We start from the raw sequence: 27,466 nt of genomic DNA on the forward strand, positions 1-27,466 counted from the left end.
CGGATGGCCAAGTCCTTCAACGTAGCCATATTTCAGACCTTTTCAGGATCTGATTGTAAAAGACCATGCACATCTACAAATAAATATCCTTTTCATGAAATAAGATATGAGCACATTTTATCCCCTTCCAAAGCATGGCTTCATTTGCTGCGCAGTTCTCTCATTCTTCAAGTCACCTCAGCGTGACTCAGCGTCACTTTGCATTTCTGATCCATCTATGCTGCCCGAGATGATGTGCAACAAAACCCTAAGAGCCTCATAAAAGGAGAGCTAAAAATGGAATATTCACACCCTGGTCTATAAACAGTTTTCAAAATAATTCAGCTTTTAGCTACTGTGGGGGTTTTGTTTTAATATTCCACCTTTCGTTTAGAGTAAAATTTTAAAGAAAAGGTTAGAAAATAATTGAAGTTTGGTGATGATCACAAAGATTGCACAAAATTCTTATTTCTTACTTTAATGAGAGAAAAACTCTACACTTTATGACAGAACCTGCAGGTGTTATGTAATGAACGAAACATTTTATTGTGTAGAGGGCCATAATGAGTAAGAATCTCATGGTGCTTCAAAGAATGGCCTAGTCAGGGAGATTTTCTTTCTCTTTTCCTCTCCCAGCAATCCTCTGGTCTGAAGCCTCCAGCAACACTCCCTTTTTCAGTCCTCAGTTCAGAAACAAGCTTTAGTTTGAGCACTAATGGGATCTGGATCAACAGTGCATTCTGATGCCAAATCAACAGGTCAATATTCAAAGATACAGCTGACATTAAGATACATTGATAAAGCTCAAAATGAAATCTTAAATTGAAATGGATAACTTATCTGTTTAAAATTAGGGCCAGGGCTGCATTAATCACCTATAGGACCATAGGCAAGCTTTTGTGGATGGCCCCTCCTCTCCCTGGTGTAGCAGCACCCATTCCTCTACTGTCCCATTCCAGCAGTGCAGCTTGCCACCCTACCAGCCAAGCCACTTCCCATGGATAAAAGCAGCCTAGAGGTGCAGATTTACTGTCAGTCTACACCTCTGATGGCTCTGCCAGTCTTCCCCCTTCTGGCGTGACTTACTTTGAGGAGTGGGAGGGCAGACCATCAATGGCACTGAATTTTTAGGTGCATTTATCCCTCCCAATACAGTGGTCCACCCACCAATACCTAGGAATAAATAAATCACCCAAGGCTGCATCTCTTTAGGAATTTAATTAGATACCTTATTTCTTATCAAGTATTTGTACAATTAGCAGATCAGTGATATCTCACTGGGAGTACGGAACATCTATATATATAAAAGGCACCATCAACGTTCTATGAAGCCTCCAGCCGGAAGTGTGAAGCGCCAGAGATATCCGGTTTCCCCATGAGTGAAGGAAAGCAGCACAGCATGAAATCCCTCTCTCTGTAACAGTGAAGGACTCAGAGGGGGGAGGGGAGAGAGATGCCCTCACTCTCTCTGTAACACAAACACAGAACAGCAGGAAACTTAACATTGAAGGACTGGACTCGGAGGGGGGAGGGGGGAGGGAGAGAGGGCAGAGGGCAGGGACACATACTCCCACATGCACACTCTGATGAAAACCTTGCTAGCCCCCATTTCATTTGCATCAGAAACGGGGCTTTTTTACTAGTTGCTATATAAAAGTAGTGCTGTATCTGAGACTCCAAAGAATATATAAGCAATCAAATACTTTTATTTATTATTCTCCAAATATATGTACAATCAATTGCTTATGGGAGTACAGTATCACAGCTACACATAGGTGTTCTCTGGGTATGAGTCTCTTATGTTTTATTTAGGGTCTTTATTGCCCCCACCCCAAATTACCAGCCAAAGCCAATTTGCAGATATAAAAGACTCAAGGCTACTTATGAGAAAGCAATAGGATTACTTGCCAATTCAGATACAATAGATTGGTTTCTCATGAGAGAGCAGCCCTGCTTGCACAAAGGTGCTGGCTGCGACTGTCTCTCTATTGAAGTAGGAAGTACACTCATTTTTATTTTAAATTTATTTATTGATTTTAAATTACAAGTACATCAACTTGCAAAGGAAAAACAGAAAGCAACAATCTCATGTAATATTATAATACATATATCTACCTAAATTGATATAAATACATTCTTCCTTAGACCTCTATTACTGAGAGACGTTAAGAAACATGAGGAGACATTTAAATCAAAAAATATTTTGTATAATTCGGCTTGCCTTTAAACCCACATATACTATTAGTTGATAACTGATGTTATTACAAAACGGGTGCCTGGACTTTTTTCATTTCTAGGAAAGATCGTAGCTGTGAAGGTTCAGAGAAAACATATTTATTCCCCTGAAAGTTAATCCTACACTTACAGGGGTAAGCTAGCAAAAACGATGCACCCAAAGCTCTGGTATCCTTTCTTAAGTCCAAAAATTGTTTCCTTCTGTCCTGAGTTGCCTTCACAACATCTGGGTAGATCCATATTTTCTGTCCATAAAACATTTTAGTGGAATTTTTGAAGTATAGTTTAAATACATGGTTTAAATCTTGCTCAAACACAAATTGAACCAATAATGTTCCTCTATCAGTTACCTCCATATTGGAATCTTCCAGGAATGCAGTCAGATTATGAGATTCCTGAGGGTCCCCTTGTAAATTTCTTGCAGGACCTGTATTCAAACTTTTTTTCAGAGGTAAATAATAAATCTTATTGTATGGGGGTAAATTTGAATCTGGTATCTGCAGAATTTCCTTCAAATACATTTTAAATAACTCATCTGATTTTATCAATGAAGAAATAGGGAAGTTCAAGAGTCTCAAATTCAAACGTCTATTATTGTTCTCCATTAATTCAATTTTCCGATGAATTATTTCTTTGTCCTTGATTAGAGCTTCTACTGAAGATTTTAAACTATTAACTTCAATCTGTGTCTGTTGAGTTTGGGTGTTAGTATCGTTTTTTACTTTTTCCAATGAGGCATCAAATTTTTCTAGTTTAATCACGATTGTGGCAAATTCATTAGTGGATTTAGTCACTGCTACCGTCAAAGCTTGAACCGCTTTCCAGACTTCCGTTAATGTGACCTCTCCTGGATTTTCCTGGGACTTTGAGTCCTCCCCGTCAAAGCTCCGAGTTAGCTTGCCGAGCGAGATCCCCCTAGCAGCGCCTTCCGCATCCAGCGGGGTTTCCCCACCTTGGGTCGAAGCAGGGCAGGGAGGCAGGATCAACTCCGGCGGCATGAGAGAAACCTCATAGCCCAGAAGCGCCGACGCTCCTCCGTCAGGACTTTCATTTTTATATGTCCATTCAGGATACAGGTAATATGACAGTAGTTACACCTTATTGGATCTATGCTAATATTATAGTTAACACTGATTGGCTATTATAATAATGTGGTTAGTATTTACTGGAAAAGCTAATAATAGACTAGCTCTTCCTGGAAGACCATGTCATCGTCCTGAGTAGGGTTACCATATGGCTCCAGAAAAAGGAGGACGGATTGAGCCAGCCAGGTTTTACTTCCATTGCTTTGAAAGCAATGGAAGTAAAACCCGGCTGGCTCAATTACTTCCATTGAAAGCAATGGAAGTAAAACCCGGCTGGCTCAATCCGTCCTCCTTTTTCTGGAGCCATATGGTAACCCTAGTCCTGAGGAGTTATCTTGTTCTATTTTTTACTAAAACATCTGTGACCACCATGTTGCTAAATGATGTTACTCTGGTTTTCCACCTACGCCTGTTCCTCATTCTGCTGCATGAGAGTGTCACAACAGATCATGAGTTCTGCAATCACACTGAAGTTCAGTTTAGAGTCATGGGCCTGTAAGGTTTTCTCTCATTTTAGATCCTGAACCAAAGTCAGGCCTTGAATCAAAGCTCTTAGCTATGATGATAATATACAGCACAGCCTGATAGTGGCTTCATGCCTTTATGCTGCTTTTTTTTTTCTCCCAGGAAGCCACTCGTCATACCTTCCCACTGTCATATTTAGCTGGACTACATCAGAAATACTTATTTCAGTATTGTTGGCTCTAAACTTTGGAATGGGCTTCCCTTGGCTCTCAGAGTTGAACCATTCTTTTAAAAATGTAAGGGCGCCCTCTAGACTTTTTACTTTGCTCAAGCTTTCCTATCAACTGACCCAGGCTGATCCTGCAATCACCTTACACAGCTCTGTACCCTTCTGTGTTTCCAATTCCTCTTTTTCCCCTACAAATTAATGCTGTGATACTCACCAGAGTATGACTTCCCTGATGTCTGTCGTTTTGTTTTTGTCTTGTCCTGTGTATGTGCTTATCTTTGTCCTCCCTTCCTCCCCAATTGGAGGAATGATAATTCTATAAGTCACAGACTATTTATATTGATTTGCCGTATATCAAATAATAAATTTTAACTTGAACGAGAGGAAGGGTGGGAAGGAAGATCCTGGACTGAAGTGGGCCCAGTGCTCAGGGTCACTTTTATGTATGGGTCCCCTGTTAAGCTGGGACTGGAGCAGCTGCCCACTTTTCCCATAGGTAAAAGCAGCCCTGGTTAGGACTGCTGGGCATGTCGTCTACCTAAATAGACAAACTTATTCAGAGAGTGGCTGAATATCAATTATATATGGATATTTTTAGGCCCTGCACCGGAACATTTCTGGCCACTTCTTTTTATAAATGAATACATTTTGGACGCACACTTGAGTTGTCCATCCAAAATGTATCCATTTTAGGAAGAGATTTAGATGACACCTTTTCAGTAGCAGCTCAAGGTAAGTTACATTGAGGTATTGTCCTGTCTCTAGATGGCTTCCAGTCTTCAGCCGAAATTCTATAAATTGGCACCTCATCTAGGGGTGCACTTAACACCAATTCTGTAACAGTTTAAGGGTGTACCTAAGCTGTTTCCAGAATATTAGCTCAAAGCCACACTGACGTGTCAAAAGTTAGGCATCCTTACTTAGGACAGGTCAATGGCTGGTGCAAGTGGGTGTGCCTAAGTGCGCCATGCAATCTGCACAACTGATAGAAGCTATAAGTTGTGCATGCCACTTGGTGACAAGCCCGTTCTCTGCCCCTTGACAGTTGTGCGCTATGCACTGTTTATAGAATAGTGTTAGCACTTATTGGCATAACTGTTAATTACACAAATAAGCGCTATTATCCTATAAACTAAGCACAGTACTGGCAGGGGCGGCCCAAACCAAGATGCTGCCCCCCCCCCCCCCGGCCAAGTTCTGGCATCTCCCCCCCCCCCCCCTTCTTTCCTTCACCCTCTTCCCCGAGTTTACCTTCTTTCTCCATTTTCCAAAAGCCAGTAGCGGAAGCGATTCCCATACGTTGCCCTGCCACCGGCACCGGCCTCTTCTGTACTGTGGCTGCCTCTGAGGAAACAGGAAGTTGCATCAGAGAGATGGGCTGCAGTAAAGAGAAGAGGTGGGTGCTGGCAGCAGGGCAGCATATGGAAATCGCTGCCACTACCAACTTTTAAGAAATGTAAAAAGAAAGTAAACTCAGGGAATGGGGTGGTGGAAGGAAGGGGAAGATGCTGCTCGAGGCTCCTGCCTCAGGTGGCCTAATGGTTGGGCTGCCCCTGATTACTGGTGCCTAAATTTATGAACCAGATTACAGAATTGCCTTTCCTCCTTGTACCTGAGGCAATGGAGGGTTAAGCAACTTGCCCAAGATCATAGGGTTGAGCAGTGGGATTTGAACCCTGGCTTCTCTGGTTCTCAGCCCACTGCTCTAACCATTACGCTCCTGCTGCACCCTACTATTTAAAACAAAAACACTTATGAGGTCAGCATTTGCTGTTGCCTAAATAAATGTTTTTGAATATTAAACCAATTATATTATGTCCTATAGATCCAAAGTTGGATCAACCCCATTCTAGATTTTATTCTACAATAGAATCTCCTTATAGATTAATTGCATGAGGTTGACAAATGAGCCCTCACATTTCTGTTCGAAATGGGAAAGCTTGAGAGTACTTCACTCTAGAAAAGCCCTAGTCCTATTTCCTGCCTAAATCTTCTGCAAAAAAAAAAAAAAATCTTTGTTTCTATTTCTTCTTTTCCATTTATTTTTCTCTTCTATTTTCCTCACTTCATCTTCTGGCTCTTACTATATATTCTGTGCTTCTTTTTCTTCTCCTGTCTTTCCTGTATCCATCTCCCATGGCACACCTACAACTGTCAGCCCCAAACGCCTGACTTGTTGATGAGTCCCAGTGACCGTGGAGATGAAGACCTGGACATGGATTATCCAGAAGACAGAGGAAATTGGACTGGAAAGCTGGATTTCTTGCTCTCTTGCATAGGATACTGTGTGGGGCTGGGAAACGTCTGGCGATTTCCTTACAGAGCCTATACCAATGGGGGAGGTACATAATTTTAATTACATGATGTTCAACCTGTGATCACATCTAAGAGATTCACTATACCACTAACCTCAGAGCCTACCAATATAAGGGTGCCATAACGCCCAATGCTAAAGGGTTATATAAGAGGCCTTTCAGATGCTTGGTAAACTTCTGTTACTCTCATGGGAATTTTCGAAAGAGATGGGCGCCCATCTTCCGACACAAATCGGGAGATGGGCGCATTCTCTCAGGGTCGCCCAAATCGGCATAATCAAAAGCCGATTTTGGGCGCCCTCAACTGCTTTCCGTCGCGGGGATGACCAAAGTTCATGGGGGCATGTTGGCACCGTACCGAAGGCGGGACTGGGGCGTGATTAAGAGATGGGCGTCCTCAGCTGATAATGGAAAAAAGAAGGGTGTCCCTGACGAGCATTTGGCCGACTTTACTTGGTCCATTTTTTCTTGCGACCAAGCCTCGAAAAGGTGCCCGAACTGACCAGATGACCACCAGAGGGAATCGAGGATGACCGCCTCTTACTCCCCCAGTGGTCACCAACTCCCTCCCACCCAAAAGAATTTTAAAAACATTTTTTGCCAGCCTCAAATGTCATACCCAGCTCCATCACAGCAGTAAGCAGGTCCCTGGAGCAGTTTTTAGTGGGCGCAGTGCACGTCAGGCAGGCGGACCCAGGCCCATCCCCCCCTACCTGTTACACTTGTGGTGGTAAATGTGAGCCCTTCAAAACCCACCCAAAACCCATTGTACTCACATGTAGGTGCCCCCTTCCCCCCTTAGGGCTATGGTAGTGGTGTACAGTTGTGGGGAGTGGATTTTGGGGGGGGGGTTGGGGGGCTCAGCACACAAGGTAAGGGAGCTATGCACCTGGGAGCAATTTCTGAAGCCCTCTGCAGTGCCCCCTAGGGTGCCCGGTTGGTGTCTTTGCATGTGAGGGGGACCAGTGCACTACGAATGCTGGCTCATCCCATGACCAAAGGGCTTGGACTTGGCTGTTTTTGAGATGGTCGTTCTCAGTTTCCATTATGGCCAAAAACCGGGGATAACCATCTCTGATGTCGACCATCTCAACATTTAGGTTGACCATCTCTAAGGTCGACCTAAATGTTGATATTTGGGTGTCCCCGACCGTATTATCAAAACGAAAGATGGACGCTCATCTTGTTTCGATAATACGAATTTCCCTGCCCCTTTGCCAGGACGTCCTTAGAGATGGGCATACCCTTTCGAAAATGCCCCTCTCTATCATGTTCTGGTATGGCCATCTTATCATATAACTGTCTATTTGGAGATACAGTCATAAGAATATTATCAGTGTTTCTCAAGCTGGTCCTAGAGAACCCCCTTGCCAGTCTGGGTTTTAGGGTACACACAATGAATGTACATAAGTTAGATTTGCATGAACTACCTCAACTGTATGCAAATCTAACTCACGTATATTCATTGTGCATATTCTGACAATCAAACTGACTAGGGGGTACTCAAGGACTGGTTTGAGAAACGCTGATATAGTTGAATTCTGACTGGGAACAGAGGAAATTTTAAAATCTCTTACAGGCTAAACTAAGGAAGAATGGTGGCAGAAGAGCATGCAGTAAATAATTATAACAGAGAGTAATCAGAACTGTGGGACATTTCTTATCATCACAAGGTGTTACTTGAATTACTAGAATACATTTATGGAACAACTGGTCAAAATGTCACTCTGGAGCAATTCGGCAGGCTTTGAGCTTCTGATAATCATATATCTTTACTACACAATTGAGAAAAACATTTTAAAAGATTCCTATTTGCTAGTCCCACCAATCTGAGACTTTGTGTTATATGAAAAATAAGAATGGTCTACTGTTTAACAAGCAGTTCAATTTAATGATGCTTGTGAAATCAGAATAGCATGGACACCATACCACTAGGATTGTGAGGGGACCAAAAAAAAAGACTGAAGCAGTCCAAGCTAATTAGAATACAACTTCAATAAGCAACAACATTGGAGAAGAGAAAACTGCACCCGACCTGGTCAAGTTTTGCCCAGAATGGGCTGCCTCAGGGGCTAAGGATACTGCTTCAGTCTGTGTTTGGTCTGCTCATCAACCTTCCGGTCTGGCAAAACCTGACTGGTCACATGTTTCATGAATCTATTTCCAAAGCATACACATGATAATAAAAAAATTTGGATTGGTCATGAAAAACATAAACTTGTAGCCCACAATTGCTATGGGGTTTGTCTGATTCTTAGAGTTTTCGGTTCATAACACCGACTTTTTTTCCAGCATAAAATGTTAGAATTCCCTCAGCTCTGCCTCTGTGTTTTTCAGGAGCCTTTCTTGTTCCGTATTTCATCATGTTGGCAATTTGTGGGATCCCAATCTTTTTTATGGAGCTTTCACTTGGTCAGTTTTCCAGTCTGGGACCTCTTTCTGTTTGGAAGATAAGCCCCCTTTTCAAAGGTGTGTTATGTCTCCGGTCTTATCCTTTTTGCCTACACTACATTGAAATAGAACTGGTGCAGGAGGAACAACGGGGTCATGGTTAGCTTGAAAATCAGCTTAGACTGTTATAGCCAAGATCAAATAGTGGCCATTTCAGTTTTTCTAATTATGGTAGTCTTTTTGACAGATACAGTTTATATCTCAAAGTATTCCACTGAAAATTCCAGTGTGCTCCTTGTTAAGAGAACTTTCTGCTAATAGAAGACTTTTCACCTGGAACCAGGGCAGCCGAGAAACTGAACCTGGCCAGGGGCAGAGCCGCCTCCCATCCTCCACGATTGTTGCTGCTGCTGCCCCCCCCCCCCCCACAATCGTTGTCCGCTGCCGCCCCTCACCATGATCGTTGCCGCTGTCACTCCTCCCCCCCCCCCCCCACGATCGTCACTGCTGCTGCAATTCAAATACCTTGGCTGGCGGGGATCCCGAGGCCACGCCAGCAGAAGAGGTCTTCCTCCAGGCACTGAGTCTTCACTGTGCCGATTGCCTGCCCCTGCTGCTGCTTTTTCTCTCAGGGCATGCTCGGTTTCAACACCAAGAGGAAAAACAGTCATTTAGCAAGCAATGGGCAGAGTGAAGAGCAGCACTGGAGGAAGACCTACAGTGTCTGCTCCTCCGGGTCCTCCGCAACCTCCAAGGGGAGCCCGGCACCGGAGTTTTCTCTCTCCTGCTCCTGTCAGGACACAATCACCCGGGTCCCAAGAGGAGCAGGAGAGAGAGAGAGACTCCGGTCCCAGGCCCCCCTTGGAGGCCTGGGCCCAGGAAATTTTGCCCTCCCCCGCCCCTCCCTCTCATCAGCCCTGCTTGGAACAAAGAATGTTCTTCTCAAAACAATCAAGTGTATCTTTTTCTCAGGATGCCTGGAAACTCCAGTAAGGCTTAGCTCTATCTCAGTGAGTGAGGAAAAGCTAAGGAATAGTTGAGGCAGTGCATTATGTCTCTGATGATTTCACTGACTTTCCACTAAACATCACTGTGGGTATTTACTTTATTTTTTTTGTTCATTATTTTCTGTCTTAAGCTCCAGTGGTCCACATGGTATTTGATCTGATAGTAACCGAGCAGACATACATACATAGTAACATAGTAGATCCTGCACGGTCCATCCAGTCTGCCCAACAAGATAAACTCCAGACTGCTTTGTTTGCCTCTTTCTTCATGCATTAGTTCAACCAGCCTATCAAGTAGGGAACTATGCCAATAATTACCCTCCTTGGAGCAGCAGAGAAACTTGCTACTGACAAATAGGTGTAGGGCAGGGATCCGCAAATCCAGTCCTCGAGGTCCACAACCCAGCCTGGTTTTCAGGATTTCCACAATGAATATGTATGGATCTATTTGCATTCACTGCCTCCATTGCATGCAAATAGATCTCATACATATTCATTGTGGAAATCCTGAAAACCAGGTTGGGTTGTGGACCTCAAGGGCTGGATTTGAGGACCCCTGGTGTAGGAGCTGTACTGTAATTTTGGTCACTACAAGCAGATTTTACACTGAATTTTGTTTCTCTGTTTGTCAGGGATTGGGATGGGCACAATCCTAATTGTCTCCCTTGTGGCCATCTACTACAATATGATTATCGCCTATGTGCTCTTTTACCTTTTCGCTTCACTGACCAATGACCTGCCTTGGCAGCACTGTGGCAACTGGTGGAACACAGACCTCTGCCTAGACCATCGAATCATCCGAGCAGGGAATTCTGCCCTTCCCATCAACATAAGCAGCACTGTTAGCCCCAGTGAAGAGTACTGGAGGTAAGATGTCCATCAATAGAAAGAGGCAGGTCTGAGTGTGCAGGTGATCTGTCGGCCATCCATAATGGTACTGATAATAGAAGAGATGGGATAATCCAATCCACATTACTGGTGCATTATAAAGCATGAGGCTGAATGCAATCACTAAATTTTATATATATGGTGCCAAAAGATTGGCTCCAGAATTTGCAACATCATTACATAATTGGGTCAATGATTGATTAATTAGTGCAATTATTAGCATTAACAGGCACTTAATTGACACCAATTAGGGTGCTGATAATAGAAGAGATGGGATAATTCACTACGTGCTTATCCACTAACCGTGTCTAACTGGTCTCACTTGGATCTCAAGAGGGGCATGGCCACGGGAGGAGCATGGGCGGTTCAGGGGCATTTCTAAAAGTTAGTCACGGTTTTAGAGAATTAGGACTATCTGTGCCTAACTTTGGGCACAGGAGTTACACTTGCTTTTAGAAGGTGTAAGTCTGGCACCCAAAGTTAGGTGCAACTTGCATTCTACACTCGTAATCTATAAAGGTCACGCAATCTTTATAGAATGGTACTTAGCATGGATCATTTCAAGTACTTATCTTTTGGTGCCATATATCAAATCTGGCCCTAAATGCCTTCAAACACCTTAGAAACATTTATAGCATACTTGCACACCTCGGCGTGAGTTTGAATTATAAACCTGATTTTATAACAAGACGCATATCTGAGAAGTGCAAAAGGCAACTATTTTATAAGGTGTCTATGTACCTTTATAAAACAGACACTGAAATGCAGCCCCAGTACAGTGTAAATGCTAAGCTGAGCAGGAGTCCTCCACTTACAGTCTTGCCAGTGGGGGGGGGGGGGGGGGGTGCTCTTTCACTATCTCATTTTCAATAGCGAAGGACAGGGAAACTCTGCAGGACTTCAGGGAGCCTTCCTGCCCCTAGTGATAGAAAGCTCAATATTGAAGCACCACCCCCCACTGGCAACAATGCAGTTGGAGGACTCCCATTCAGCTTAGAGGGAACAGTGCACATGTCTCTGCACGCTCTGGTGTAAATATGTGCACATTCTCCACACATGACTCCCATATTCTGCCAAGCAAAGAAAAGTGGATCCAAGCAACCTCTCTCAGATGGTGTTCTTAAACAAGATCTTTATTCAAATCGATAAAATAACATGCAGTAACTGGGCAGTAATGACCTACGCGCACCAAATGCCACTTGGCACGCATAGCTGATGCACCCCAGAAAATAAAAAATATTTTTCGGTGCACATAGTGGACGCATGCCAAAAATGAAATTACTACAAGGGCCACACGGTAGATGTGTGGTAACTCCATTTTGGCACACGTTGGGCACGTGTAGACGCTTACACTGCTTGGTAAAAGGACCCCTAAATGATTATTTTCACTGGCACTTAACCGGTTGGTGTCGTTGAAAATGTCCAGTTACCACCTTTCTCAAAACCGGCTATTTTGGGGGCGTTCCGAGGGCAGAGTGAGCACTTGACCGATTAACTGCCTGATCTTTAAGGCCCTGAAAGGAAATGGCCCCGAGTATCTGAAGAATAGGATGATCCTCCACACACTGCCAAGGACACTAAGCTCCTCCCAAGGACTTTCACTAACTATACCCTCTCCAAAAGATATTACACAATGTGATACCCGCAAGCGAGCCTTCTCCGGAGTAGCCACCACACTCTGGAATCCATTGCCTGAAAGGCTCCACTTAACACAAGACTATCTCTGCTTCAGAAAGCAGGTGAAAGCTTGGCTCTTCAACCAAGCCTTTAACGGAAGAAGTAACTAACTTGTTAGTCTCACTCACACACACAAGGATTGACTCGGGCTGCACATACTGCAGCGGGACATGTTTATCCACTCCTACCCTAGCTGAGATAATATTTAACCATCTCTCTGACCTCACATGCAACTTTCTTCAAATTAATCACCTTACTTTCTAATTCTCCCTACTTTCTTACTCATCTATATGTTACAACTTTGCCTTACCCTTCACTACCAATTACAATGTTCTAGTACATATTGTGTTGTCATTGCAAGTAGTATACCATTTTCTATAACAATCTATTTCCAAGGGTTAACGTATGTAATGACCCGGACCTCCAATGCTACAATATGTTTTATTATCAAACTGACCTCAATACCTCCACCCCTGGTCTAACACCTATTGGTGAAACAGAACCTTTATATAAAGGATTCCAGGGATTCTGTGGGGTTACTTCTTATCATAGGTCATAATTTAATTAATAATTCAAAAAAATTTTCATATGTTTTACCAATAAGAAACTGTTTTGTTAGCATTGGTTGACCTGAATCAACACATACTCTTCACATCTTATCTAAAAGTGTCTTAGTTACTATATATACATGGAGACCCCTTATCCCAATACCTTTATTTTCTATTTTTCATTTTTCACATTTGTCCACATTTTCCTCTCATCACAAAACTATTTGCACTTAACTGAATTCTATTCAATCTTCTCCAGCCGGCTGGTGCCTTCTCACAGCCCCTGGGATTTGTGGCAATGTTTTCTCCGGTTTGTGGATCCCTACGTGTCTCCGTTCTTCTTCGTTATATATTTCCGTTCCTTTGTTTTCTTCATGCAATATTTCAATATTATATCTTAGTGTTCTATTCCAACAAGCACGTCTTGTTTCGCGATATTCATCGCTGCTTCAGGAACTTTGTTATTCTTTGATTTCTTACTTTCAATTCTGATGTTAACATCAGAATTGAAAGTAAGAAATCAAAGAATAACAAAGTTCCTGAAGCAGCGATGAATATCGCGAAACAAGACGTGCTTGTTGGAATAGAACACTAAGATATAATATTGAAATATTGCATGAAGAAAACAAAGGAACGGAAATATATAACGAAGAAGAACGGAGACACGTAGGGATCCACAAACCGGAGAAAACATTGCCACAAATCCCAGGGGCTGTGAGAAGGCACCAGCCGGCTGGAGAAGATTGAATAGAATTCAGTTAAGTGCAAATAGTTTTGTGATGAGAGGAAAATGTGGACAAATGTGAAAAATGAAAAATAGAAAATAAAGGTATTGGGATAAGGGGTCTCCATGTATATATAGTAACTAAGACACTTTTAGATAAGATGTGAAGAGTATGTGTTGATTCAGGTCAACCAATGCTAACAAAACAGTTTCTTATTGGTAAAACATATGAAAATTTTTTTGAATTATTAATTAAATTATGACCTATGATAAGAAGTAACCCCACAGAATCCCTGGAATCCTTTATATAAAGGTTCTGTTTCACCAATAGGTGTTAGACCAGGGGTGGAGGTATTGAGGTCAGTTTGATAATAAAACATATTGTAGCATTGGAGGTCCGGGTCATTACATACGTTAACCCTTGGAAATAGATTGTTATAGAAAATAATAAACCAAGGTACCCAATTAAAGGAAAAATAGAGAAGTAGTATACCATGCCATACTTTGTATTGTTGTTTGAATATTTTTACTGCTCTAATTGCCTACTGCTCATGTTTGATCTATTTTTACTGTACACCACCTTGAGTGAATTCCTTCAAAAAGGCGGTAAATAAATCTTAGTAAATAAATAAATATTCATCACTTAACTGGGCAGGATAATCACATAAATAGGACCATATAAAACACAGTCCTATCTGTATGCGGTGCTGAATAGCGAGTTAAGTACTGATTATCACACGGAACGAACTATACATTAGTCAGCTCCACACACCCGGAAATTCAATGCCGAAGCCCGGACATGACTTGGCATTGAATTTCCAGGCAAAACACCAAAGGCAGTCAGCAAACCACTGAGTGCCACCGGCTGAAAATTGATCCCATACTGAATGCCGAGAAATGATTTTCTCAGCAGTAGCACAATAAACATGTAGAAGATGCTTTAACAGGAGACTCTATGGTTTGATTTTTTTTTAAACTCCTTTTATTGACTTCTCTTTTCACAGTCGCTATGTCCTACATATTCAAGGCAGTTCAGGAATTGGGGATCCTGGAGGAATTCGCTGGAATTTGTGTCTCTGCCTCCTTCTTGCTTGGGTTATTGTATACCTCTGCATTCTCAAGGGAGTCAAATCATCTGGCAAGGTAATTCCATTATTCCGTTTTTTTTTTGTGAGTGCTGAACACTCCATTCCCTGGACTAAATCCCACTCATGCATTGTTTAGTCAAGAGATTTGGATACTGGGAAACTAGATCAAGATGGCGGCGCTAACGGTTGTGTGAGCCCTGGGCTCCGCGGTTCCAGCGATCGTAAAAGCAGACAGAAGTTCTCTTTCCGATTAAAAAATGGGAAAGAGAAAGGGGAAAACGCAGGCCCCTACCTCCATGGTGCCAGCGTCGACTCCAATCTTGAAGCAAACGACGTTGGAGAGCTTCGGAGTCAGGACTCCGGGCGAAAGAATGCCTACTTCGATGAGTTCGACTCCTTCGGGAACCGAACGCAGCGCTGAGGGAGTGACGCTGAGTCCTCCCGATTCCACCCCCCCTCCACAACCCGGAAGTATGATGGCGCCGGCAGGACCGCAGCAGTTGGTGAATGTAGCCGAGCTGTTTGCGGAAGGAGGATCTTTCGGCGCACAGACTCCTGTGATGGAAACAACGAGTCGGGGACAGACGCTGGACGCTGCCCCTAGAACCCAGGATTTACCTTCTGAGGATATTGGAGGTATGAAGAGACCAATGAGGGTGACAATGGAGACATTGTGGGAGGCAATCCAGGGGGTGAACAAGACATTACTGCAGATGAATGTTTCTCTTTCTGGCGAAATTAAGGACTTAAAACAATCCTATCAAACATTGACTAAAGATGTACAAGAACATAAAGGGCAAATTGAGGTGATTGAAAATGAAGTAAAACAACTAAAGAATTTAACAACTACTTTGATTAAAGATAAAGAAACCCAAGAGAGAAAAATAGAATATTTGGAGAATAATGGGAGAAGAAATAATCTGAGGTTTCTGAATTTCCCCAAGTCACCCTTAATCTCAGCAGTGGATATGCTCAAGAAATATTTCAGTGATATATTGGGGATTCCTATGGAGGGATATCCCCCTATAGTGAGGACCCAATATATTTCAGGGATAGCGAAACATCCGATTGAACAACCACAGATAATCCCAAATTTAAACTTGACTGAGTTTCTTGAAAACTCTCTGGAGCTCGTAACAGAGAGAACCACGCTGATTGTATCATTTGCTCTTGAACTTGATAGAAATAATATTCTGAGACTTTATTTTCGCCATTTAAATGAAATTTTTCTGGGACAAAAAGTTCAAATTTTTCCCGATATGGCAAGAAGTACACAAAAAAGAAGGAAAGAATTTCTCTCTTATAGATCTAGAGTTGTTAAATTGGGTGCTACTTTCTTGTTAAAGTTTCCCTGTAAATGTTTTGTAACTTTTGAAATGAATAATTATATATTTTTTTCCCCTTTGAAATTGTTAGAATTTATCTCATCTAAAGAAAATGTTAAGTCGCCAACTGTGTTGCTTCCCTAATTACAGTGCTGTTAACGTCGGCTGTAGACATTCATAGCCCCTCCCGTTTTATTTTTGATTAATTATATAGATTTAAATTTCCTAGTGTCTTGATCCACTTATTGGGGACAAATGTAAACTATTTTTTTTCCTGTATAATTTAACCTGTTTAGGTTATTGTAATTTGATTACCTTTATTTTATTGCTGATATTTCAAGTTTATATTATTGGATGTAAACAAAAAATTATAAATAAAGAAATTAAAAAAAAAAAAGTAAAAAAAAAGAGATTTGGATACTGGCTCTCTCTCTTCTTCACTTGAGAAAGTTTGCTAAAAATATCTTCACATCTCTTAGATAAGCTATTCAACGCAAGAATATTTTCTCTGAACAATCTAGAATTACAGTTTGCTTTTTTTATTTCATCAGTCCACATTTCGCCTGCCTGTTAGCCTCTTACTGTCTTGGCTCATTAATATTTCATCAAAAAAGGAGAACACAGATATTTATAGAATGGCAGCAGTTAATACGCAGTCTTTTCCAGCCACAATTAGTATGCATCCCCTTTCACGTAGTTACATGTCTACTAAACATAGCTACAGTTTCTTAACATGTGTGTGTTTGTTACATTGCTCAAGGTTCATTGAGATTCATGTGCTATTCCCACAGGTCGTATATTTCACTGCCACATTCCCCTACCTTATTCTTGTTATGCTGTTCATCCGAGGAGTGACGCTGGATGGAGCGTGGAAAGGAATCAAATTCTATCTTACGCCCCAGTTTGATCACCTTCTGACATCTAAGGTGAGGAACCAGGATTGAATGTTTCACTAATTTCTACATTTTTCAATTGCATTTAATTTTTTCATGCAATTCACTCCTGGATTCATTCATATCCTGTGTCTTTCATATCTTGGCTATTTAAATGAGCTGCTTAACTTCTTCAGTCAATAAGCTATGTTTGAAACAGTTAAAGGTAAGAAAGAAATGTGAATTTCATAGAAACTGTGGCAAAGTTCACAATGTATGGAAAGGGATTTCACTCTTCTCTGTCCTTCCATCTCTCTTCTGCACATTACCAGGGATAGAAAGACTCAGGGTCGAAATAGAAGTTTCTATTAGTATCTAAAACCTAAGAAACAAATACAGTATCTCTTCTTTCATTATTCTGATTATGGATGAGACCCAGCAATTGAGCAGTACAGGGACAGTGTAAAACAGGATATGGTTAGGAACAGACATCAATAAAGTATATTTTTCTAAAACAATTAGGAACAGGGCCAGCTCAAGATTACCTGACCTCTAAGTAAATCTTCAGCCCTGTCCCCATAGTCCAGCACCTCCCCTTCCCTATCTCCCTAGAGTCGAGCATCTGCCATTACCCACCTCCATAGTTCAGCATCTCCCTTTTCTTCTCTTGCCACTGTTGCAGCCATGGGTTACCTCTGTCCTCCAAAACAAACAGTGAAGATGACGCGCCAGATAAAATCACTATTATTTTTTGATGAGCAAGACTCGACACAGCTGTGTTTTGGCCTACAAGGCCTGCGTCAGAAGTCTATTTGTAAAACAACATATAAAAACAATAAATAACATAAAAATACAAGTAAAATGATAATATGTTTTGGTGAATTGTGATATTGGTTTATGGCACGGTAAATAATGGTAATTAATAATGTATATATTCACACAAAGGAAGGATATATGTAGACAATTTTTCTGAATAAGACGTATTATATCTACAAATTGGAATCTTTATATATCTATGTCTTGTATGCATTTTCTTTAAAAAGTGATAATCATTAAAACCTTTTTATTTAAAAATATAGAAAATTATATGAAGATATGAAAATATATATACTATTACCTCTTGTATCCAATAAATCCACTTGGAGCATCTAATAAAGAACACATGTACATATATCAATTAAAAATTAAAAATGAGCACCCAGCTATGTGTATATACTCCTAACATCATTTTGTAAGATTTTTTTTAAAAAACGATTGATTAGTACCAGGATGTTTAATACTGGGAGTGTGTAGACCATATGGTGCTAAAAGTTATGTAAAAAGACTGATGGTATCAACCAACCAAACAGGAGAATAATTTTAAGGCTCGTTCTCTACTGGTATGAAAGACCGTCTTATCGGTACTAACAAACATAAAATGAAGGAAGAGCATAAAAGAATAAGTAAAAACGAACTTACTCATCTTCCAAAAAATGATTCTGAAATTGACCTGCAGCGTCTCTAACGCCGAAATAGAGTACAGCTGTGGAAAAATTTGAATTCAACAAAATGGTGCCAAAGTGAGTGGAAATAATGCATCAGTCGAGCTGCGCTTTAATGAAGAACGATTACAGAGACTACCTCTGTTCTCCACTTGAACCTGCATCAAAAGGAAACACAGTGCGGCATGGTGTCTTTGAGTACTGGTGTGTGTTCAAGGCTTACTGTGTACTGCCTCTGCTAGTGCTATCAGAGGGGATGGGACATGGCAGACCTTGAGTGTGCGCACAAGTGTGGGTTTTCAAAGGAGCTTCCAAGTGTTGCTTTGCCACTGACTTACTAACTGTGCCACATTACACTGCTGCCCCCCCCCAAATTTTGCCACCCCAGGCAGATACCCAGCTTGCATTATTGGTAGGGCTGGCCCTGATTGAGAGGAAAGCTGGCCAATGCAAATCTTTGCAAAAAGTTAAAGATTTTCTTTAGTTATTGAATGCCTCATTTAAGTCTTCTTGGGGTAGTGACTGCTCTGATCTCTCATCTTTCTTCATTTCTCCTTGTCAGGTGTGGATAGAAGCAGCACTGCAGATTTTCTACTCCCTTGGGGTAGGGTTTGGGGGTCTCCTTACCTTTGCATCTTACAACACCTTTCATCAGAATATTTACAGGTACGTTCCTAATTTTAGTCTCTGTATAGCAAGATGCAATAAACACCAGGGGAGAATTCATCACTTTTTTGTTCAGCTATTTCTGCTGTAAATATTACTTCTGATATGCACTGGTGTTTTTAAAGAGAAAATTTTTCAAAGCCTGTGATCTTGGACAAGTCACTCAGGGACCCTTTTACTAAGGCACATGAGGGCTAATGTGCGGTTAGCGTGCACCAAATCGGCACTACCGCCGGGCTAGCGCATACGCCCGGTGGTAATTCTGAGTTTGATGTATGCCGAATCCCACAGATTTTCTACCACAGGGGGCGTTCCTGGTGGTAATCAGCAGTTGATGTGTGCTGTATGGCTACTGCGGGGGGTAGCGTGTGAGTCCTTACCGCTAAGTCAATGGGTGGCGGTAAGGGCTCGGGCTGTAAATAGGCACGTGCTAGTTTTAATTTCAGCACACGGCCATTTCCCAGCCCATTAAAAAAAGACCTTTTTTCCCAGCTGCGGTAAAAAATAAAAACAAAATGCTTGCCCAAAACAAGCACCCACACTGTCGCAGGCCACTTTTAACCATGGCTTAGTAAAAGGACCCCTTTATCCCTCTATTGCTTCAGGTACAAAATTAGGTTGTGAGCAAAATCCAAATAGAGTTGCAATATGCACTATCTTTGAAGCAAGTATAAAGTACAATTAGCATTTCTGCACTACTGGGGCTAGATCTATGTGCCTATCCTGCTTATTTTCGAAGGAGAAGGGCAGCCATCTTCCGACACAAATCGGGAGATGGCTGGCCTTCTCCTAAAGCTGGCCAAATCGGTATAATCGAAAGCCAGTTTTGGCCGGCTTCAACTGCTTTCCGTCGCAGGGCCGGCCAAAGTTCAAGGGGGCGTGTCGGAAGTGTACCGAAGGCAAGACAGGGCGTGGTTAAGAGATGGCCGGCCTCGGCCGATAATGGAAAAAAGAAGGTCAGCCCTGACGAGCATTTGGTGGACTTTACTTGGTTCCTTTTTGTTCACGACCAAGCCTCGAAAAGGTGCCCGAACTGACCAGAAGACCACTGGAGGGAATTGGGGATGACCTCCCCTTACTCCCCCAGTGGTCACCAACCCCCTCCCACCCCCCAAAAAAATTTAATACATTTTTTTTTCCAGCCTCTATGCCAGCGTCAAATGTCATACCCAGCTCCATCACAGCAGTATGCAGGTCCCTGGAGCAGGTTTTAGTGGGTGCAGTGCACTTCAGGCAGGTGGATCCAGGCCCATCCCCCCTACCTGTCAAACTTGTGGTGGTAAACGTGAGCCCTTCAAAACCCACCCAAAACACACTGTACCCACATGTAGGTGCCCCCTTTCACCCCTTAGGGCTATGGTAGTGGTGTACAGTTATGGGGAGTGGGTTTTGGGGGGGGGGTTGGGGGGCTCAGCACCCAAGGTAAGGGAGCTATGCAGCTGGGATCAATTTGTGATTTCCACTGCAGTGCCCCCTAGGGTGCCCGGTTGGTGTCCTGGCATGTCAGGGGGACCAGTGCACTACAAATGCTGGCTCCTCCCATGACCAAATGGCTTGGATTTGGCCAGGTTTGAGATGGCCGCCATTAGTTTCCATTATCGGCGAAAACCAATGGCGGCCAACTCTAAGGCCGGCCCAAATGTTGAGATTTGGCCAGCCCCGACCGTATTATTGAAATGAAAGATGGCCGGCAATCTTGTTTCGATAATACGGTCGGGTACACCGCTTTATGGGACCATCATTACAGATGGTCGCCCTTATAGATGGCTGGCCCTGTACGATTATGGCCTCCATGTTATTTTAAAAAATAGACCCATGAAAAGCACATTTTTGGACTTTTCGTAGCGATATGCTGTTATAACAGGGATTGCTAATCCTATCCTCAGGAAACATCCAACCAATCTGATTTTCAGAATATCCACAATAAATATGCATGAGATAGTTTTGCATGTACTGCCTCTATTGTTTATAACTCTATCTCATACAGTCGGATATCCTTTCACCTGACTGGCTGGGTGTGTACTGAGGACCAGGTTGAGAACCACAGTGTTATAAAATAACTCCCATTGGTTGTATTGTACTAATTTTAGTAATGTATGCACACATGTGACCACATATGCACATAAATTGCCTCTGATAAAATAGTGATTGGTGCAAAAGCATGCACTTAGAAATAATGGATCCAAACACAAGAGAGGCTGATGAGATGCACAAGCAAACACAAGACAAAAGTATGGAGATCACATGGAGATAAAAACTGATAAAGTCCTTTCATTGACAAGATGAGATAAAAAGCCCGGCCTGGCTACAATTTGCTAAATCCTGGGCTGCATCAGGGATAAACTGTAACCAACATTTAAAACTACAGAGAACAAATGTTGTTCATTAACTCAGCATAAAAGCATATCAAACACATATAGATACAGTAATAAACAAATAAGGTAGCGAATGCAATGCTATTCAAACAAACATGCATTGTGTAAGGGAGCCAGTGGTTAAAATGTGCTCAAACAGCTTATACATATTAACATAGTAACATAGTAAATGACGGCAGAAAAAGACCTGCATGGTCCATCCATAGACATAGCAAATAAAATACAAAAAAAGCATATTAACTTAAACCAAAAACATACACGTATATAGGGGCCAGTCATTAAAATGTGCCTAAAACTAACCACTTTATGGCAAACATATCAAGATTAACTGGCTGTGCTGCAGCTCTGTCTGTACATTTTAGACTTAGCAGCTCTGTCTCTGAATCTCCCCCACAAATTCAAACTTAGTGGGTGTGACCTGATTCTCTGTTAGAGGGGCAGCCTTCTATACCAGTTTTTCTTGAGAAATCCATCTTTTTACAGATTAACTGGCTGTGCTGCAGCTCTGTCTGTACATTTTAGACTTAGCAGCTCTGTCTCTGAATCTCCCCCACAAATTCAAACTTAGTGGGTGTGACCTGATTCTCTGTTAGAGGGGCAGCCTTCTATACCAGTTTTTCTTGAGAAATCCATCTTTTTACAGATTAACTGGCTGTGCTGCAGCTCTGTCTGTACATTTTAGACTTAGATCCCTCCCACCCACCCCTCTACCCACCCACCCCTAAGGTGATAGTTCTTATATACCCTCCCAAGCAACCTAATCTGCCTGCAGATAACTGCTCTGTCTCTGTGTTCAGGCTCTTCACCTCCTTTCCTCCCACATTTTTCAAACATAGTGGGTGTGACTTGTTCTTACTGGGCAGTGCCTACCTGCCTGCTGCCTACCATTCCAGTTTTAAGCCTCTAATCCAGCTCTGCCGTTCTATCTATCACTTAACACCTCAGTCACTACATATATACCCATAACACCTCAGTTACTACTTATGGCCCCTTTACACATTCTCTTCCTTGCCCTGTCCCTTCCTAATCTTTTTCCCCTCCCCCTACCGCTGTCTACCACTGGAACTCACTGCCCACCCATGTCCTCTCCCATCTTGCTCACTACTGCAATACCCTACTCACCCCCGTCCCTCACCACCTCACCATCTCTCCTGTCCCCCTCCTCCTTCCTAGCTCTCAACCTTCAACACTTCCTTCCTGCCATTAACCCATCCCCATTCCTCCTAAGCGCATCCCGTCTTCGTCGCCTTCGTCGCCCTACCTCCCCCACCCTCCTCCGCACTCTCTTGCTCCTCCTCCTGCTATCCGCAGGAGACATCAATCCCAATCCAGGTCCCCCACACCTGTCTTCGTCCTATCCATGCAAACGTTTCCGGGATGTCTCCAATCTCATATCTATTCCCCTCCTCCCCCCCTCTTCCCTCCCCTTCTCATGTGCACTGTGGAATGCCCACTCGGTCTGCAACAAACTTCCCTTCATCCACGATCTCTTCATCTCTCATTCCCTTCACCTGCTTGCCCTAACTGAAACCTGGCTCTCCCCTGACGACTCTGCCTCAGTTGCGGCTCTATGCCATGGAGGCTATCTCTTCTCCCATACTCCCCGCCTAGTTGGCCGTGGAGGAGGCGTCGGGTTACTACTCTCGCCCTCCTGTAGCTTCCAACCCCTCCTCCTACCACAGTCTCACTGCTTCTCATCCTTTGAAGTCCACTCCATCCGTCTATTCTACCCGTTGCCACTCAGAGTGGCAGTCATTTACCGCCCCCCTGATAAATCCCTCCCTTCCTTCCTCACCGACTTCGATGCCTGGCTTTCTGTTTTTCTTGAACCCTCATCTCCATCCCTCATTCTCGGAGACTTCAACATACACGTTGATGACCTGTCCAACTCTCACGCTTCTCAGTTCCTCACTCTAACATCCTCCTTCAACCTCCAGCTTTGTTCCACCACCCCTACTCACCGTGATGGCCATTGCCTTGACCTCGTCCTCTCCTCTTCCGGCTCACCCTCCAATTTCCACACCTCAGCTCTTCCTGTCTCTGATCATCACCTGATCACCTTCACACTTCTTCACCCTCCCCCTCAGCCCCGCCCAACATTAACCACTACTTCCAGGAATCTCCAGATTATTGACCCTCCCACCTTATCATCTAGTATTTCTAATCTCCTCCCCTCCATCATGTCCTCCGAGTCTGTTGACGAGGCTGTCTCCGCTTACAATGCCACTCTCTCCTCTGCTCTGGACACCCTTGCACCATCCACCTCCCGTCCCACAAGGCGTACTAATCCCCAGCCCTGGCTGACCCCTTGCATCCGTTACCTTCGCTCCTGCGCCCGATCTGCTGAACGCCTCTGGAGGAAATCTCGCACCCATTCAGATTTCCTTCACTACAAATTCATGCTATCCTCCTTCCAGTCCTCACTATTCCTTGCCAAACAGGACTATTACACCCAATTGACTAATTCTCTCAGCTCTAACCCTCGTCGTCTCTTCGCCACCCTTAACTCCCTCCTCAAAGTGCCCTCCGCTCCCACCCCCCCGTCACTCTCTCCTCAATCACTGGCTGACTACTTCCGCGACAAGGTGCAAAAGATCAACCTTGAGTTCACTACCAAGCCACCTCCTCCTCTTCACCTTTCAACCCTCTCCCTCAACCAACCAACCCAGACCTCCTTCTCCTCCTTTCCTGATATCTCCGAGGAGGAAACCGCCCGCCTTCTTTCCTCCTCAAAATGCACCACTTGTTCCTCTGATCCCATCCCCACCAACTTACTTAACACCATCTCTCCTACTATCACCCCCTCCATCTGTCATATCCTCAACCTCTCTCTCTCCACTGCAACTGTCCCCGACACCTTCAAGCATGCTGTAGTCACGCCACTCCTCAAAAAACCATCACTAGACCCTACCTGTCCCTCCAACTACCGCCCCATCTCCCTCCTACCCTTCCTCTCCAAGACACTTGAGCGCGCAGTCCACAGCCGCTGCCTTGATTTTCTCTCCTCTCATGCCATCCTTGATCCGCTTCAATCCGGTTTTCGCCCTCTTCACTCGACAGAAACAGCACTTTCTAAAGTCTGTAATGACCTGTTCCTTGCCAAATCCAGAGGCCACTACTCTATCCTCATCCTCCTGGATCTATCCGCCGCTTTTGACACTGTCAATCATGACTTACTTCTTGCCACACTGTCCTCATTTGGGTTCCAGGGCTCTGTCCTCTCCTGGTTCTCCTCCTATCTCTCCCACCGCACCTTCAAAGTTCACTCTCATGGATCTTCCTCCACCCCCATCCCCTTATCTGTTGGTGTTCCCCAGGGATCGGTCCTTGGACCCCTTCTCTTCTCAATCTACACCTCTTCCCTGGGCTCCCTAATCTCATCTCATGGTTTCCAGTATCATCTCTATGCTGATGACACCCAACTGTATCTCTCCACACCAGACATCACCGCGGAGACCCAGGCAAAGGTATCGGCCTGCTTATCCGACATTGCTGCCTGGATGTCCAACCGCCACCTGAAACTGAACATGTCCAAGACCGAGCTTATCGTCTTTCCACCAAAACCCACTTCTCCTCTTCCTCCACTTTCTATCTCAGTTGATAACACCCTCATCCTCCCCGTCTCATCTGCCCGCAACCTCGGAGTCATCTTTGACTCCTCTCTTTCCTTCTCTGCGCATATCCAGCAGATAGCCAAGACCTGTCGCTTCTTCCTCTTTAACATCAGCAAAATTCGCCCTTTCCTCTCTGAACACACCACCCGAACTCTCGTCCACGCTCTCATTACCTCTCGCCTGGACTACTGCAACTTACTCCTCACCGGCCTCCCACTTAGCCATCTATCCCCCCTTCAGTCTGTTCAGAACTCTGCTGCACGTCTCATATTCCGCCAGAACCGATATACTCATATCACCCCTCTCCTCAGGTCACTTCACTGGCTTCCGATCAGATACCGCATTCAATTCAAGCTTCTCCTTCTTACCTACAAATGCACTCAGTCTGCTGCCCCTCACTACCTCTCTACCCTCATCTCCCCTTACGTTCCCGCCCGTAACCTCCGTTCACAGGATAAATCCCTCCTCTCAGTACCCTTCTCCACCACCGCCAACTCCAGGCTCCGCTCATTCTGCCTCGCCTCACCCTATGCTTGGAACAACCTTCCTGAACCCTTACGCCAAGCCCCCTCCCTGCCCATCTTCAAGTCTTTGCTTAAAGCCCACCTCTTCAATGCTGCGTTCGGCACCTAACCCTTACCGTTCAGTGAATCCAGACTGCCCCAATTTGACTGCCCCTATCGGACCGACCGTTCACTTGTCTATTAGATTGTAAGCTCTTTGAGCAGGGACTGTCTCTCTTTGTTAAATTGTACAGCGCTGCGTAACCCTAGTAGCGCTCTAGAAATGTTAAGTAGTAGTAGTAGTAGTAGTCTACATACCAGTCGGGGAAGTGAAATGTACAGATGCCGTCCTATAATAGAAAGAACACACTGGTGTACTATAAAAATAAAAGGACCAATTAAAAGATCGTCCCCCGATATTCAAAACTATTTAACTGGCCAGGAATGGCTCCTGGTTGGTTAAACAGTGTTTAAGCACCTAACCGTGGATATTCAGTGGAAGATAACCGGTTATCTTCCATTAAATATCCTGGTTAATGGCTAGCCGCTAACCGGCTATATTGCACAACATATTTGGTTAGGAGTGGATATTCAGCACCAAACTGGCTATGTTGAGAGTCTAAATAGGCTGCTAAAATAGCAGGCCTATCTTTGACCACTACAAAGTTAACCGGTTAGCATGAATATCGGCAAAGCCGGTTAACTTTCTAACGGCCAAAATAAATCTAGATATTCAATGTCAGTCGCCAGATACGGCCAGCATTGAGTATCCAGACTTAATACTGGCAGGATCCACTGCTAAATTTTACATGCAAATTCAAAAGGGGGGCATTGAAATGGGAGAGTCATGGGCAGAACGGAAGAGTTCCTAACATTGATATGTGTTGTTATAGAATGAGGGGGCATGCATGCCTAACTTAGGCACGTACGTTTGCACCAGTTAGGCATGATCTATAAAACCTGCCTAACTTTAAAAGTGCAGTTTATAGAATAGCGCTTTTTGGGCACCATATGTACAAGTCACCCCTTAAGAGGAGATTCTATATATGGCGCCTAAAAAATCGGCATAAATCAGTGCCGACTAAGCGTATTCTATAACAGCCTTTAACCGGTGCTTACATTTAGGCACCAATTATAGAATATGCTTAGTCCATATTTCAGCGCCTAAATCTACACGCATCCATTTACAGCAACAAAAACTTGGGTAAATCCCTGTGCGTAGATTTAAGCGCACTAAGCCACATTCTATAACTAGGCATGTAAATTTTGGAATGCCCATTTCCCTGCCCATAACCCTGCCCCTTTTTGCCTGCGTGCATTAGAAGTCTCACGCACTTTGTTTCAGAATACACTTAGAGAGTTGTGCACCTAAATTCTAATCAATGCCAATTAGTGCTCCTTATTTCTTAAATGCTGTTCTCAGTGCTTATTAGCTTGTTAAGGGGTCCTTTTACCATGGTGCGCTGAAAAAAGGATTGCGGTAGTGTAGGCGTGGGTTTTGGGTGCGCTGCGATCCATTTTCAGCGCACCTTTAAAAAAGGCCTTTTTAAAATTTTTGCCAAAAATGGACTTACAGCAAAATCAAATTGCATTACGTCCATTTTGGGTCTGCGACCTTACCACCAGACATTGACCTAGCATTAAAGTGTCACACGTTAGCCAGGCAGTAATGACCTACATGCGTCAAATGCCACTTGGCGGTCGTCCAATGCGTGCATCCGAAAATAAAAATTATTTTTTCGGCTGCACATATCGGATATGCACCAAAAATGAAATTACCGCAAGAGCCACACAGTAGCCGGGCGCTAACTCCATTTTGGCACACATTAGGCATGCGTAGATGCTTACGTGGCTTAGCAAAAGAGCCCCCAAGCTTGTTAAATTATGCACATTGTTATAGAATCCGTGCCGATTTCAGCACCGATCTTTAGGTACACTATATTTATTTATTTATTTGTTACATTTTTAGCCCACATTTTCCCACTTATTTGCAGGCTCA

The 27,466-nt window shown here is 43.5% G+C and overlaps 1 protein-coding gene across 1 annotated transcript in view; it reads left to right on the forward strand.

The window, feature by feature from the left end:
* The first annotated feature begins 2,545 nt into the window (after positions 1-2,545).
* Positions 2,546-27,466, forward strand: part of SLC6A7 (solute carrier family 6 member 7) — a 69,618-nt gene continuing 44,697 nt past the window's right edge. The window contains exons 1-7 of the mRNA XM_030213416.1: positions 2,546-2,665; positions 6,152-6,335; positions 8,646-8,777; positions 10,339-10,573; positions 14,548-14,686; positions 16,748-16,882; positions 18,872-18,975. Coding sequence (XP_030069276.1) covers positions 2,546-2,665; positions 6,152-6,335; positions 8,646-8,777; positions 10,339-10,573; positions 14,548-14,686; positions 16,748-16,882; positions 18,872-18,975 — 1,049 coding nt within the window. The remainder of the gene's footprint in view (positions 2,666-6,151; positions 6,336-8,645; positions 8,778-10,338; positions 10,574-14,547; positions 14,687-16,747; positions 16,883-18,871; positions 18,976-27,466) is intronic.

Source organism: Microcaecilia unicolor, chromosome 8 (assembly GCF_901765095.1).
Source record: "Microcaecilia unicolor chromosome 8, aMicUni1.1, whole genome shotgun sequence".
In the NCBI taxonomy this organism is placed as follows: Eukaryota; Metazoa; Chordata; class Amphibia; order Gymnophiona; family Siphonopidae; genus Microcaecilia; species Microcaecilia unicolor.